The 15,683-nt window shown below is 46.5% G+C and overlaps 2 protein-coding genes across 3 annotated transcripts; one reads left to right on the top strand and one right to left on the bottom strand.

The window, feature by feature from the left end:
- Positions 1-6: 6 nt before the first annotated feature.
- Positions 7-6,864, bottom strand: NECAP1 (NECAP endocytosis associated 1). The gene is made up of 8 exons (XM_048294255.1): positions 6,659-6,864; positions 5,184-5,284; positions 4,929-5,033; positions 4,466-4,547; positions 3,957-4,065; positions 3,685-3,871; positions 2,393-2,486; positions 7-2,277 (listed from the first exon to the last, which is right to left on the bottom strand). The coding sequence occupies exons 1-8, from the start codon at positions 6,754-6,756 to the stop codon at positions 2,229-2,231; spliced, it is 825 nt and encodes a 274-aa protein (XP_048150212.1). The 5' UTR covers positions 6,757-6,864; the 3' UTR covers positions 7-2,228.
- Positions 6,865-9,735: 2,871 nt separating this feature from the next.
- Positions 9,736-15,418, top strand: C3AR1 (complement C3a receptor 1). Of its 2 annotated transcripts, none has more exons than XM_048295761.1 (2): positions 9,736-11,385; positions 13,309-15,418. In XM_048295761.1, the coding sequence occupies exon 2, from the start codon at positions 13,353-13,355 to the stop codon at positions 14,307-14,309; it is 957 nt and encodes a 318-aa protein (XP_048151718.1). In that variant the 5' UTR covers positions 9,736-11,385; positions 13,309-13,352; the 3' UTR covers positions 14,310-15,418. The 2 variants fall into 2 exon arrangements, with proteins under 2 accessions (XP_048151718.1, XP_048151717.1); XM_048295760.1 differs by having other exon boundaries at positions 9,737-11,385; positions 13,196-15,417.
- Positions 15,419-15,683: the final 265 nt, after the last annotated feature.

Raw genomic sequence — 15,683 nt, forward strand, 5'->3', positions numbered from 1 at the left:
ATGACATTCTTTTCCCCAGTATTACTTGTTTAATTACCATTTGCACCAGTACATCTTATGCTTTATATACATATATCTTTAATTTTTGCTTCTTCAGCTTTTCAAATACATAATATATTATCTCCAGAATACTAAGACAATACAGAAGAGGCTCCTAGTTAGTTGTTAATTGGTGCCATGAACTTCCTTGGTTGGGGAATTGATACATAGTTGAAATGACAGGACCTCACAAGGATGTGAGCAAACAAAAAGACAAAGAAAACAAAATGCCAACCCAGCAGAGTCTGTGACTTCGCTTGCAGACTACAGCCATCCACAAATTCAGGAGGCAGGGAGCTGAAGTACAGTGAGACCGCAGCAGTGACTATGCAGGCAGGGGAGGGCTGGCAGGGGGAAACACCAAGAGAGCCAGGGAATCAGGGTTAAATGACTACTTAAAATACATCCAAGAGCAGTTTGGTCCCCACTTCTGCAAGTGGAACTGCAGCAGCTTTAGAGCTATTTCAAGAATGTTGCTCCCCAGAGGGATGGTCTAAGTGAAACTGTCTCCAAAATGCCCTCAAGTGTAGCCAGACAAAAATGACAAGAGACCTTTGTCAGTACAAGGTGCATATGTCTAACTACTCTTTTAAAAAAAAGCCTCACCAGAAAATTTTTGCCCAAAGGGAAAAATTTCCTTGCTAAGGTGTGCTAGAGACACAGAAGTGTTGCTGTGTTGAGTGTTCAGAACAGGAAGAAGCCTTCCAGCAAAGCACCAAAGCCCTAGTGTTCCAGTAAGTGGGTACAGTTGTCCAAGAGTCACTGAGACCACCTTCCCAGCTAGTGTTTTGGCTTCTGAGCCAGCATGAAGGGTAGCAATTCAGCATTGTGAGGTTTCTGGCCTGCCCTGTGAGTTCGCCCAGAGTAATCAACACTTACACCCCAGATCACATCCACAGCTGCTGAAGTACTGTCCACACTGAAGGGCCTCAGAAAACTCTCCCAAAGAAAAAAGTAGAAAGTCATGGCCTTTTACCTCTAACTCCCTTAACCACATAAGAAATAGAGGGGGCTTGGACACATTAAAAAAAAAAAAAAAAATCTAAGTCCCAATAACCAGCTCACATCCCTGAAAGTTGGATTGAAAGAAAAGTCATAATAAGGAACACAGGTGGGAGAATTTTGCTCCCACAGATCTCAGGATTGAGCCTACTATATATTTCTTGAGTTGAAAAGGGGAAGGAGACTGTCCCTTCATCAGAGAATAATCTATTTTCCCACCATAATTCTTACTGTGGATATGCAATACTTGTAACACAGTGCCAAGTCACAAAACAAGGCCAGGGCTCAGGATAGTGATGCAGGAACATGAAATGCTGAGTGGTGGCAATCACCTGGTTGTCATCTAGTGCAAGTAACTACCAAATTGTAAAACCACGCTTTTTTTTTCTTAAAGCTATTTCCAGTTAAAACAGCTCAGTGACAGTGAGGCCTTTGCTTGGGGAGAAAGGAGTTAAAATGAGTGAAGTTCCTCCAGTGAACCTGCAAGCCAAATCAGGAGCCTCGAGGTGTGGTGCCCACCTGAACTACAGCGCAAAGGCAGCAGGTCTACTCAAGGACTTGCATGACTCCTCCCACAGGAGCATGAGGAAATCCAGCACTACCAAGGATTGCACCAAGGACAGAAGAGTAGTGTGTGCATTGGGGAGGGTCACTCCTCACCACAAATGTCAATAATCCAAGAGGGTTTTGTGTTGAGGCAAGACCTATCTCCTTAGAGGTTCCATTTAGCAGGTGTAGCCAAATGCAGCTGTCCTCAGCACCGCAAGCTGCAGGGACTGCAGTCACTACTGAAAGCAGCCACAAAAAGCAACAGCCTAGCCATAGAAAATTTAAAGGACAAGGAACCCAGAGGCACCTACCCAGCCTCCTCCTGTACCCACTTTCTTCAAGATTGTTGCTTTCCCTGTATGGAAATACAGGGAAAAAGAGCTAGGATGTACCATATATATAATGGCCAAGTGGATGGAGGAGATAATGCTACCTCTTTCCTCCCTGCCCATCTTGGGAGGAGTCAGTATGTTCTCTTTAGGTTCAGTGGGATCAAAAATACTAAGTTTAAGTGAAGGTCTGATCTAAAAATGAAGGATTGTCCCAATTTGATTGAAGACTAGAGAGGTTTGTGCCCCCTCTGATCCCATTTGGTGCCTCTAGGTCATCAGTTTGTCCCATTCCACTGCTTTGATCATTCAGAACTGGACCCAGTTGGACTGCTGAGGAGCCTGATTGGGAACAGCACTGAAATAAAAAAAGGAGAATGAAATGAGCAGATCCAGTAAGACTTCTTGACTTATGGTTCTTCCCACGCCCATCAGGACACTACCCTTCTTGTGTTCCATTCATCACAGTTTACCTGGATGCAGTGCTGAAGTCTCCCCAGAGGTCTGTAGTAGCTGATACTGGTGCCTTGGATGCAGCTGCAGGAGCATCTAAGTCTAAAAGAATATCTAAGGCAGAAGAGAGAGAGAAAAAAATACATCAGGCTTATCAAGAAAACCCCACAGGCATTTAAACTGTCACCTTAAACAAACTCCTGGATGCAGGGGCAGAAAATCTTTGAAGGGACTCCAGTTTTCCCTCCAGGAGTTAGACTTTCTGAGGGGTTTGTTTAACAGCTTGTCCTTTTGCTCAATGTGTACAGAACCTCCAGCTGACACTCCAAGGGTACGTTGTCTTCAGGAACTTATCAGTCTCCACTCAGCACACCACATGACAGATTTTTCACTTTATTTATATGTCTCTCCCAGCAGACATAAGGCTCAGACTCAACCCAAGCTCAGCAGTCGTAACAGCTGCCAAACAGGCACCACCTTAACAGTACAAACCATGCACTGGGACCACATGAGCCTACTCAGAAGCTCGTGGTTTCTTCTCACTCAAACCTGTGGACAGCACTGCTGAAGTCTCTGCCTTCACAAAGGCATCATCAGCTCCCCAGACACCTCTGCATGGTCACACTTTTAGCACAGCATCCAGAAGATTGAAGCAACCTCTTTGTTACAGAATCACAGGATGACTTAAGTTGGAAGGGACCTTCAAAGATCATCTCATCTAATCCCACTGCCATGCCATGAGCAGGGACATCTTGCACTAAATCAGGTTTCTCAAAGCCCCATCCAAACTGGTCTTGAACACTTTCAGTGAAGGGGTACCCACAGCTTCTCTGGACAACCTGTTCCAGGGTTTCACCACCCTCATGGTAAATAACTTTGTCTTTATATCCAATCTAAATTTACCCTCTTTCAGTTTAAGCCTTTACCCCTTGCCCTGTCACTACAGGCCCTGGTAAAAAGTCTTTCTTCATCTTTCTTACAAGCTCCCTTCATATAGTGAAAGGTCTCCCCAGAGCCTTGTCCTCTCCAGGCTAAACAACCTCAACACTCTCAGCCTTTCTTCAAAGGAGAGGTGTTCCAGCCTTCTGACCATTCCCATGGCCCTCCTCTGAATTCCCATGGCCCTCCTCTGGACCCAGTATAACAGGTCCACATCCTTCTTGCACTGGGGACACCGCAGCTGCCAAAGAGAGAAAAACCCTTGGCACACACCATGTCTCAGAGGGCACTGCTGGCACTCGGTTGAACACGGGCTCGCTGAAGCAGCACCTGCCAGTGTCTGAGAGACTGCAGGCTCAGGGCTAAGGTTTACCTGCACTGCTTGCATTACTGGATTTCTGCACAGGTGGTGGTGTGACGTGGTTGGCAATGGCTGTGGAAGAAGGGGGAGGTATAGGAGGGGCTGCTATTTTGCCTCCCGGTGGGGGTGGCAGCAGACTTAGGCCCCCTGATCCAGACACACGGGGCTTGGCTGCTCCTCCTTTCTTTGACATCATGTTCTGTATTAAAAATAAAAAAGAAGTATAAAGAAGAGTTTCCATTGGCATATCCACAGAAAGAAGCAGGGTAAACTGGTCTGCTTACCCCAATGTTTAGTTTGATGGTCTGCCCTTCCTTAAACCCTAAGTCTAATTTGGGACGTGTGTCAGCTTCCTGGGACTCCTTGGAGATTTCAGTCTCCTGCTTCACCCACCTAAAAAGAAAAGAGGAAGACATGAGACCCTGTGGCAAAAATGAACAGTGTTTTAGAAAAATGTGTGGTTTCTCTCTCCATCCCACCAAACCACCGTGCCTTGTCAAACCAGCTACCTCCCTACCCTGCTGTAGCACAGCACAAAGCTGGGAGCACCACAAACCCATGAGGCTGTTTAACACTGCTCCTGGAGCATCACAGGACCTAAGCTTAAGACTTACAGCAGAACCCTGCAGGGGCTCTCAGTTTGCATGACAGCTGGCAGCACACTCAAGTGTCCCTTGCCAGAGTAGAGCTTCAGGGCCACCACAAGGAAACCTCTGCTAAATGAGCATGCACCACCACCCACCATGTTCTACAGACGAGAGGAAAAACAGCATTCCAGAAAAGCAAAACTCACTTGAAGTGATCCTGCAAAGAGACGTTGAAGTCAAAGGCATCACCCCGATCCGTGAAGCCAATGCCTATAAAAGCACTTCGTCCTAGCAAGGAGACAGGAGGAGTCACTCGAGGTACCCTGCAACTGGGCTACAAATCCTTCTGCTTGTCCGCTCTACCTCTCTCTGACACACCTGCAGCTGGAAGCCAGCAGCTCACAGCAGTTCATTGTCCCTAGCTTTCAGGATGCACCCTTCTCCACATGGGGCATGCTTGGAAACCAAATGCTCCTTCCCAGCCCAGCCCCCAGACTCTGTGCAATGCAGAGAACCTCCTCTGTTTACCTTGCCCTCACACCCCTCCACGCACACCACCTGGCCCTTTCAGCACTCCCAACACCATTTCCATCCTCCTGGCACACTCCCAGCTCCACCTGGATATCCTCCACCCATAGCACTTGGCAAATACATTGGCCCCCAACTCACCAGTCCCATCCTGAATTCGAATGACAAAGTAGCGGCTGGAATCTGCCACGGTCTCCACTGCAATGCCAGGGTATTGATCTATAGGAGCCTGGGCAAAAAGTTCTCCTGCAGACAAAGAATCACGTGTTAAGGAGAGCAACTGCTTGCCAAAGCGTGGCCAGGGCTGCCATGCACAGCTCTGGGCAGGCTTAGAAACACCGGCTCACGGGCAGCAATCACAGTCACAGCCTTGCCAAGGCACAGCCTTTCCCTTACCTGAAACTTTATCCTCCAGTTTTATGTAAGCAGTTTTGCCTTTGGAGGTGACACGAAGCCGCCCTGTCCAGTCTGGATGGTCCAGTTTCCAGTCAGATGCCCTGAAAAGAAGAGCAGCTGATCACTGACCGTAATCGGCCTCTCCAATTCTGCCCAGCCATCTCAGCAGAAGTCTCTGCTCCCAAACCCTCAACACCTTGAGTTGCCTCATTCCACTTCCAAAACAAGACATGGGGTCTCAGCTCCTCTCTTGTTGCTGCCAGTTGACACACGACTGTGACTGGCATCTCTGGGTAAAGGGAAAGAGACACAGCCCAGAGAACATCAATTCCTCACCTTTATAAGCTTGCAAAAGAGGGAAGACAGAAGCCCAGAAGCTCACTTGAACAGGAAATCCACAAGCAACTAATAAGTGACTTGTGAGCACCAGGAGGACCCCAAAAATTAGTTAGTAACACGCTGAAAAGCCACTCCATTATTCTACCCTATTGTTGTAAAAAACCACTGAGTACTTCTGAACCCAGAGGCAGCTGACTTACACCAGGTAAAACGCACACACAGACATTTTGACTGACCCATCCCACTCTTTGCCACAGAGTCTTGTGAAGGAAAAAAAAGAAAAAAAAGGAAAGAGAGAAAAAACCCAACCTACAGAATCACAGAATATTCTGAGTTGGAAGGGACCCACAAGGATCACTGAGTTCAACTCCTGGCCCTGCACAGAACACCCCATAAATGACATCATGTGCCTGAGAGCATTGTCCAAACGCTTCTTGAACTGTGGCAGGCTTGGTCCTGTAAAATCTACAGGATTTTACAACTGGAAACAAATATCCCCGGCCAGGTACAACATCCGCCTATAGTCTGTCAGGTTCAGGGAGTACACAAACCCCCTTCTCCGGCAGGCCTGTGGGCACAGCTTACACAGTCACACTCTGCTGCTTTTGGCTGACCAGAGAAGGCATTTCTAACTGCTGGTCCTGCAGGCTCTTCTTAAAAATCACCTCTAATTCCTCCTGCCTTCCTCCCCGCCACTGCGAGAGCTACCAAGCCAAATCCAACGCGCCGTTATATCACATCAGCGTCACATTCCAGGGAACCCAGCAAACCGGGAGCAGACGTCAGCTCTGCCTGGAAGAGCAGGTTGCGCCCTCACCTCCTGCCCCTGATTAACAGGGCAGCCCCTGCTCCTCCACAGCACGCAGCGGAGGTTCCTCTACTTTCAGGCGCTGACCACCTGCCCACAGGAGGCAATTCCCGCCGGCGGCTCCCCCAAAGCTCGGCTGGAGGGGGCTCAGGGCATGGCCAGACCTGTTCGCGGTCACAGGACACGGCTTTGCCAAGGAGCGAGGCCGGGGCACGGCACGGCACAGCCCGGCCCCCGGCTGCACTGCCCGTCCTGCCAGCCCTGCGGGCAAGGGCTGGGCCAGGCCGGGCCGAACCGGGGCGATCGCGGGCGCCGCACGCTCCCTCACCTGTACCCGCGGTTGGAAGTGCGCGGCGGGATGCGGTAGACGTTGACATCGGGCTTGACGCAGAGAACGGACTCATACTCCAGCTCGGCCGCCGCCATGTCGGCCGCGAAGCCCTTCGAGGAGCGAGCGGCGGGAGCCTAGTGACCAGCGGCGCTACGCACGCCCATCTTTGATGAGGGCAGACACCGCCTGAGGGCGCCGGCGCGGCCGGGCGAGACGCGGGCCACGTCGGGGAAGCGGAGGAAGCCATCTTGGATCCTGGCAGCGCGGAGCGGGGGCCGGAGGGCGCCATCTTGGAGCCGCCTCTGACACAGCAGCGGCGTCCGGCGCCATCTTGGGGCCTGGCAGGTCCCGCGGCGGGGCGGGCGCGGCCATGTTTGTGTGGGGCAGCGGGAGGTGCCGGGCGGGATGGCGGGAGGAGCGCGGCTGGCGGTGCCGCCACACGGTACCGACCTGCTCCTCTGGAGCCCCCGGGGGCTGCTCCCCTGCCGCCCTGGGCCAAACCTGGGGGTTTAAGTAACAATGTTTTTTCTGTAGTGCGGGGATTAGGTGGCTTTTTGGTAAAAGAGCAAACCAGAAAGGAAATGCGACACAAAGCACGACAGGTTTTGCTGCTGGAAGTGACGGAAATGCCAGCTATGCAAAGCTTAATTTCAGGAGTGGGTCTTCCCCCAAAATGTGGCCAAAGTCAGGGTGTAGATATTAGTTTATTTATCAAGAATGATGAGGCTGGCAGCATCTGAACCACTCTTTTAATGGTGCTTCTCAGTGGAGACTGGTGTTGAAGTTTACTGCTGTGCAGCATCCTGTGACTGAGTCTCTAAAAGTATCAATGTTTACTCTGAAAAGTGGAAGAAAAGGCATAAGAAAAGTTACAAAATTACATAGAGCCGTGTCTGAGCATTCCGTGTCAAGCACTGGAATGGGCTGCCTAGGGGGGTGGTGGAGTCACCATCTTTGGAGGTGTCAAGGCAAAAATAATCACTGAAACATCACTAAGTTTGAGGAATTACTCTTTTTTTTTCTTCTTTCCTTTTTTCTTTCTTTTTTTTCCCCCCTCCCAATAGGGAATAGCATTAGTTAATGCAGACAGAGCCATTTCCAGCCATGGCTGTCTAATCATCATTCTCTATATTTTTTCTTGTTCTATAACTTTGAGATCAAGGACCAGTACAGCATTCAGAATCCAAGAAGCAGCTTACATTTACCTTTTGAATAGAGTTACTTGTTGACCTAATTTTTCATTAGAACTTCCTACAGTGACTGCTAAGTTCTTTCATTGAGCACTAATAACTTACCGGGAGTACACCCCTCCATGTGCATAGTTACGGTTGCTTTTCCAAATTCAATGATTCACAATCAGCGGTATTAAATTTCACCTACCTCTTTACAGTGCTGTCATTCAGCGTGCCACAGTCCTCCTACAGTCGCTCTAGAAGGAGAGCATCTCGGATGAGGGAGTGGCAAAGGGCCAACTATTATAAGGAATGTGAGGAAAGACTCACAAGCAGCACCAGAATGCTAGGAATACATCTCCCATTCAATTCCATTGAGACTTAACCAGCAGAGGACATAACATTCTTCTGCCTGGTTCAAACAAGCATCTCTGGACCAAAAAAATACAAAACACTGCCAATAACCACTGAAGTTTAAATTTTTATTTATTTATTACTTTTTTTTTTTTTTAAGGATTCAGCAGAGAGGTTGAAATCTTGAAATAGAACATACTTAAAATCAGATTATGAAAGCAATGAAGGATCCATATTCTTCCCACACAGAAATCTTCAATTAAGGAAAACCAAAGAACAGCAGAAGTCTTGGATGGAACTTCCACTGTGTGAAAGATCATAGCTAGCTAGACATGCCTCTGCAGAGAAACAAATGGAAGATTGGAGAGGGGCTGCAAAGCTTTTGAGAACTGCAAAAGTAGAAGAAATATAAAATACAAGTGAAATTCTCAGTTCTTACCAAAGTGTTTCAGAGACAACCTGCTTACTCTTGCAGGGGGGAGGCTTTTTTAAACCCGCTGGTCATGTTTGTAGAGTTGCACATGGGTGTAACTGTTTAGTAGCTGACAGACTGGTGCAGTTTTGTAGTAACAAACCTGGAATGGCAATACACATGGCAACTTGCATTACGGCTTTACTTGCACCGGCCAGTTGAGCCTGGACATCAAGATAAACTTCAGTCTGAGCATCCTCATAGACAAGCTGATGGCATGTGGGCTAGATAAGGGGATAGTGAGGTGGGTGGAGTAGTGGCTGAACTGCTGGGCTCAGGGGGTGGCAGTCAGAACTAAATGCATCTGGAGACCAGTCACTAGCGGTGTCTGGCTGCAGCTGACACTGGTTCCATAATAACTCTTCATTTATGACCTGGATGATGAAGTAACATGCACCCTCAACAAGTCTGCAGATGATACAAAGCTGGTAGGAGTGTGGCTGATGCACCAGGTGTCTGCGCTACCATTTAGAGGAAATTGGACATCCTGGAGAGCTAGGCAGTCAGGAACCTCATGAAGTTCAAGGAGAAGAGAAGAGTTCTGGGGAGGAACAACCCCATGCACTAATAAATGCTGGGGGCTGGAAAAGCACCTGGAAAGCAGCTTTGCAGAGAATGATGATGTTGTGGTCCTGGTGGACAAAAAGTTGAACATAAGCCAGCAACGTGCCCCTTGTAGAAAAGAATGCTGATATCTGCCAGGGCTGGATTAGGAGGAATGTTGCCAGCATGTCAAGGGAGGGGATCTGCCCCTCTACTCAGCACTGGTGAGGCCACATCTAGAGTGCTGGGTCCAGTTCTAGGCTCTCCACTAGAAGAGAGATGTGGACATACTGAAGTGAAATATGTGGAGAACCACTATGCTAATTAAGGGACTGGTACAGCTGTTATGCAAGGAGAGGCTGGGAGAGCTGGAACTGCTCAGCCTGGAGAATTATAGGATGATTTGGATTGGAAGGGACATCAGAGATTATCTAGTTCCAACCTCCCTACAGTGGGCAGGGACACCTCCCACTAGACCAGGTTGCTCCGAGCTGCATCCAACCAGGGGAGAAGAGAGAAGGCTTAGGGGGATTTTTTTATCTGTCTGATGAGAGCACTAATGGAGATGGAAATCGACTCTTCTCAGTGGAGCCTGGTGACAGGACAAGTGGCCAGGTGGACACTCTGAAACATGGGAAGTTCCATCTGAACTCAAAAAATCACTTTTTTACTGAGGGTGGTTGAACATTGGAACAGATTGCCCCGGAGAGTTTGTGCTATCTCTGTGGAGATACCCAGACATAACTGGACACAGTCCTGGTCAATCTTCTCTAGATAACCCTGTTTTGAACAGTGGGGTCAGGCTAGACAGTCTCCAGACAGTCTTCCAACTTCAACTAATCAGTGATACTGTGAATTAGAGCCTTTCTCAGCTAACTCAGTCTGTTTATCATGAAGGAAACAGGGAGAGCCAGAGTAAAATACAATGTGGTGGTTTGGAATTGACATCAAAGCTTAGAGAAGTTTTAACCTGGAGGATAGAACTGGTGAAGGACCTTCCTGCAAACTAGGGCTTGACTGGCAGGTCCCATGGTGGTGACTAGGCTATGTGTCCCTCAGCCAAGAGGAGCCCATAGGAGTAACCTCCTATCAGCGCTGCCTGTCTGGGCCCGAGGAGTCCCCCCAGAAGCATGGCAGCTGAGAAAAAGATGAAGCTAGAGGAATCTTCCTGGCAGGCTGCTGGCTGCCTATCTATCTTTGTGGGTACAGCTCAGCCCTGGCCTGTCTTTCTTTTTCTGGTTTTGTGTTGGAGGCAGCATCTGTGTCTTTCACAGACACACTCAGGAACAGAACTCTGCTCTGTCATGTTTCATTTTCCAGACCAAAACCAAAATACTGAGGCCGATTCTTGTATGTCTGGGCTTTGTTATTTCTGCTAGCAGTCTTGATTTCCCAAATTGTGAGGGGTGAGGGGGAACCCCCTTGTTAAGCATTACAAATGCCTTGACCTGGAAGTCTTCTGTTTTTATTGTCTTGCCACATTTTGTGCATATCAGCATTTCAGTTAACCACTTCTAACTTTTTGTCAGTCAAGTTCCTTTTTAAAAATAGACTTTTAATACCCTGAAAAGTAAAAGGCAGGTGAAAATCCTTTTGTCACGACCAGTCGTGTTTTGCGGAGTACAGTGTTCCGTATTTGATGAAGTAAACTGTCTCAAGCTGGGACAGAAGCTGATCTGGATTGATAAGAATCCTAGAAATGGGATTAGCTAGGTGAATGTGCTGACCTGGTAAGATGTAGAAGTGGCTACAAGACAGTAACAGATCAGACATTTGACAGCAACGTGGCAGGGTTTGGACTTATGAATTACTTCCAGCAAAGGTCAGCACTGTGCCAGCAGGAAAGATGTCATTCAGTTTTCTTACAGAATGTAGTAACGTATATGTCTGTGATTATCATTCCTGTGTTTTCTATTAGTGCTTTATTTAGGGCACTATTTTGTTTTGACAGTTTTGAGAAACTTCCTGTGGTTTGACTCTTTATGAGCAGATGATATCTAAATCTTCAAATGACATTCAAATGAGTCATTTTATCAGGGTGAAAGAACACACTTGGCACACACATGCGCATGCAGGAAAAGAAAATGCAGTTCCTAAAATGTCATGTGAGTTTTTTCAGTCGCGCCAGAGACAGGACTGATGGTACTTGCTCCCTGACACACTGAAATAACTGCTTCACTCAGGTAGGTATCATAAGCTGGAGAATTTTTCTCTTCTACTTGCCATTTATTATTCTTCACTCCTGAAAACCTCTCTCCCTCCTCCAGTTTCCCCTTCCATTTTCAAACCACATTTCAGCCCTTCTAGCACTCTTGAAAAACTAGTGTGGGCAGTATCTTCTAATTGATTCATCCCTCAGTTTACTTTGGAGTAGGACTTGCGTTACTATCTTTACAGCATTCCCTGTTTCCCTATCCCCTTCATACCATTTTCTGTAGCTATATGGAGAGGCAGCAGGGTTCAACTCTTGCAGCACTGTTTGCCAGTTGTCCCTCTAAAAGTTGCTTCTACATGGATCAGCAAGACCACAGGAAATGGAAGAAACTTGGGAGAATTTTAAATTAAGCCTCCAGCTTTAAGTTAAGCCTTCCAGTAACTTCCTTCATAGCCTTCCTTGCAGGTCACCCTTACCTACCTACAAGTCTCTTAGCAGATATTACCAAAAAATGGATAAATCACGATGTTTATTGCAATTGTTTATCTCATTTTCTTCTTAGTGAAGGAGTTCTAACACTTACGCATTGCTCCACATTCAGACTGTATGTTATGCAAGAATGAGATTGATGATTTGAATTTTTTTTTAAAATAATATTTATATTTAGCCCTGCATACAACAGTCTCTAGTATTTAAGTACTGGCATGATAGAGGTTAAAAGAGGGTCAGTTGTCTTACTGATGTCTTCTCAGTTGCTTCTGCAGGCTGTATTCAGCTCTTCCCTCTTCAGTTTCCTTGCATTTTGGTAACAGTTTTAGGGACCTTTCAGCAGCACAACTGCCTTCATCAATTCAGCAAGGGTTTACTTAACAGGAGTTTTATAGACAATTATCTTAATGCCTAAAGGATGAAGATCAGGTTCTTTTTCTCAGTTCTGTCTTGGCTTTGCTGATTTTCTTTTCCTTTCTAAATTTACTAAGTCCAAGAATAATTGAGCAATTAATATTTTTCCTCTATTAAGATCATAGTTTAAAAATGTCACTTAAGTGTGCTGTAGGTCAGCTTCATTGTCTTGCAATAAGACACCTCATATCTAAAATGGCTCAAGGACATTACTCTGTGTTTTCATTTTTATTTCAACAACTAAATATCTATCTGTTCTTCTTAAACATTCATTTCCTGTCTTTCATAGAATCTTAAACCATTAGTGTCTTGCCTTTCTCCTCATCAAGATAAGCTTTCCAAGGAACCAGCTGACAGCTCAAAACACAAGCAAAGGAAAAGGAAGTGGTCATTGACACTTCCCTAAAATACCCCTTAGCCAACAGAGTTTATGTCCTGTCTATTCTATTTGTAATACCCAGAAAGTGAAGCAGGGTTATTTCAGCAAGACAGGCATTGCTTTCTTAACTTAAACATATTTTGCCAGTTATGACAGAAGAAATTGCTCATTTTAAAGGAAACAGGAACTAAAAATGCTGATCTGCCTTTCTGAAGACGGAAGTCAATCAGGAAACACACCAGGGGACAGCATGGCCATGTGAATAGAGAGGTGCACTTTGCAGACTAAAAAGAACCAGACAGAAATCAAAGGGGGTGACAGAGATAGGAGAACACAAGTGTATAGAGCCCCCTGCTTGAATAGTGGCCTTACATAACTTAGCCACGAGAATGATGAAGGTGTACAATGGGCTTATTGGTAACAAACTTGTATAGACCAATGCCTTTGTACCCTGACAGCTCTGTACTGTCACCTGACTCAGGGATGCTTCAGTAAAGGTTAAGACAGGAACTTGGGGAGAAGGATGTGAATTGCTAATTTGCTTTCTGTTTTATAGCTGCAGAATGCCTCAAGCCCTGGGCAATAGCAGTTCACAGGAACAGGCTGCTGTATATTATGCACCAGAATCAATTGTCTCCATTGCTATCTTCATCATCGTTTTCATCATAGGTATCCCAGGCAATGGGTTGGTGATCTGGGTAGCTGGTCTGAAAATGAAAAGGTCTGTGAACACTGTCTGGTTCCTAAACCTTGCTGTGGCTGACATCATGTGCTGCCTGTCCTTGCCGTTTTCCATTGTTCACCTGGCCCTTCATGAACACTGGCCCTATGGCTGGTTCCTCTGCAAAGTCATTCCATCAGTCATAATCTTCACCATGTTTGCTAGTGTCTTCCTACTTGTGGCCATCAGCATTGACCGGTGCCTCCTGGTGATGAAACCCGTCTGGTGCCAGAACCACCGAACAGTGAAATTTATGTTGCTAATATGCGGCGGCATTTGGATCCTGGCCTTCATTTTCTGCTGCCCTGTCTTCTACTACCGTGAGACAAGCATTTACGATGGCAAAACGGAGTGTCGGTACAATTTTGGAGTTGATGATTATATAGATGATCCTGTAAATGTGTCTCTAAATGAGTTAGGGGAAGAATACTCAACCTACAATGATAGTGACTTGTGGAGAAATACCAGTGAAGGTAATTATTCGGTACCCCTTGCCTATGTGATAATAAACATCACTAGGGTTATCTTTGGCTTTGTGCTCCCCTTTGGCATAATGGCAGTTTGCTACGCCCTCATTGTTTTCAGAACACGTGCAAATCAGTTTCACAAGCCACACAACAGGATGCTGCGAACAATTGTGTTCGTGGTAGCTGCATTCTTCATCTGCTGGGCTCCATACCATATAGTTGGGATTCTCTGCACTGTACCTAGTCTTGGAACAGGACTGATGGAGTCACTGATCCTTTGGGATCACCTCTCTACAGCACTTGCATATGCCAACAGCTGCATCAACCCCCCACTTTATGTTTTTGTGGGACGGGACTTCAGGGCAAAGGTACGGCAATCGGTGCAAAGAATCTTGGAGGGTGCCTTTAGTGAGGAACTCACATCTTCAACCCTTCACAGAAGCCAGACTTCAGCAGAGAAGAACCTTAGCAGCACCTTGTAATGCAGGACTTCCTATCACCAGTGTAGAAAGAGCAAGCTATGGCGCTGCACATCAATCACTCTCCACTTAGCAGGTGATTTTGCTCCAGCATGTTTGACTAATCTGCAGCTCCAACCCAGGACACTGCAATCATTCCGATCATGACAGATAACCCCCTCTCTATCCTACACTAGAGAGATGGGAAATTGGAAGTACCGAGTAAAAATCTGAGGGATGACTGTGGTGAAGCAGAAGACACAGTATTTTAAACCTACACAGAGTATTTTGAGAAAGCAAGGCTGGCTACAGATTTGTGGTGGGAATCATGTAGTTGGACCTCTCAACTGAGATGAGAATGTTATTTTATTTGCATATGTCTATGTTCTACAGCTCCTGTCTCTGATAAAGTGCAGATAAAACTAACTCCGATGCTGCTCCTCAGAAGGTCATCACATCTTCTTCCTGTGACTCTACTAGGAGTCTGAGGTGGGTGTGGGAATATCTGAAGATTTCCGTAGAGGGTACTGCTACATTTCCTTACAGCCATGCACTAGAACAGCACTTGCCCCAGTCAGCTGCACTGAACTGACTTTTGTGCCCTGGTACACACCCAATATATTTCTTTGTTCTGGCAAATACATCACTGTAGGGTAGTAACTGGTCAATACACATGCTGTACCTATGTTCATTAGCATGTGCACACTCGCTGTTTCCCCAACACTCCCTCCACCACCAGAGTGCCAAATCTTCCTTTTAGGAAGTAGTTTGAGATTATCCAAATGTACCTACTGCATTCTGAGATGGCACACAAGCAGAATTTGAGCAACTGCAGTCATTAATGACCCAGATTAGGTGACTGCTGGAATATCAGCCATTTGGCAAAACCCTGGAACTGAGAAGTGATAACCCTGGAACTGAGAAGTGATTTTGACCCCGAGAAGGTGGGGAATGACCATGTTGTGGCTCAGTCACATCAGGCTCTATTTACAAGAGAGATCTGCTTCTTATGCCCTTCCAGCAAAGAAAAAGTTTCATCCAGTCAGGTTGTTTGGGGTGTTCCCAAGACTGAATGTTCCCTGCTCCTGAAAAGCAGAAATATATTTATTACATACTCTATGGAAGCAGTTTAAAATCTGCTTTTTGTTCTAGTCCTTCCTCACAAGAGAAAGGTCAGGAAATAGTACGACAAACAGACATTATGCATTGGTAGAGTTTTCACTCTGCCTTTCTGGTAAGACTCTTAGATCTCAGTGCCCTGAGAACAGCCAGCTGGGAGAACCTTCAGCTCTTAACATCCTAAAAAGTCTGTGTCTAAAGTACATCCAGGTGTGGGCTGTCCATTTGGCCATGTCCACACCCAAATTCTAAGGTGGGAACCGAGCCATCATGACAGGC

Source organism: Corvus hawaiiensis, chromosome 2 (assembly GCF_020740725.1).
Source record: "Corvus hawaiiensis isolate bCorHaw1 chromosome 2, bCorHaw1.pri.cur, whole genome shotgun sequence".
NCBI lineage: Eukaryota > Metazoa > Chordata > Aves > Passeriformes > Corvidae > Corvus > Corvus hawaiiensis.

Bases quoted from the DNA above. Each gene is read 5' to 3' on its own strand.
- NECAP1 (XM_048294255.1), bottom strand. From the start codon at position 6,756: ATGGCGGCGGCCGAGCTGGAGTATGAGTCCGTTCTCTGCGTCAAGCCC. The intron at 4,066-4,465 runs GTGAGTTTTGCT...TTTTCTTTTTAG, and splicing joins TCTTTGCAGGATCACTTCAA to GTGGGTGAAGCAGGAGACTG. The intron at 2,487-3,684 runs GTAAACCTTAGC...CTTCTGCCTTAG, and splicing joins CAGTAATGCAAGCAGTGCAG to ATATTCTTTTAGACTTAGAT.
- C3AR1 (XM_048295760.1), top strand. From the start codon at position 13,203: ATGCCTCAAGCCCTGGGCAATAGCAGTTCACAGGAACAGGCTGCTGTA.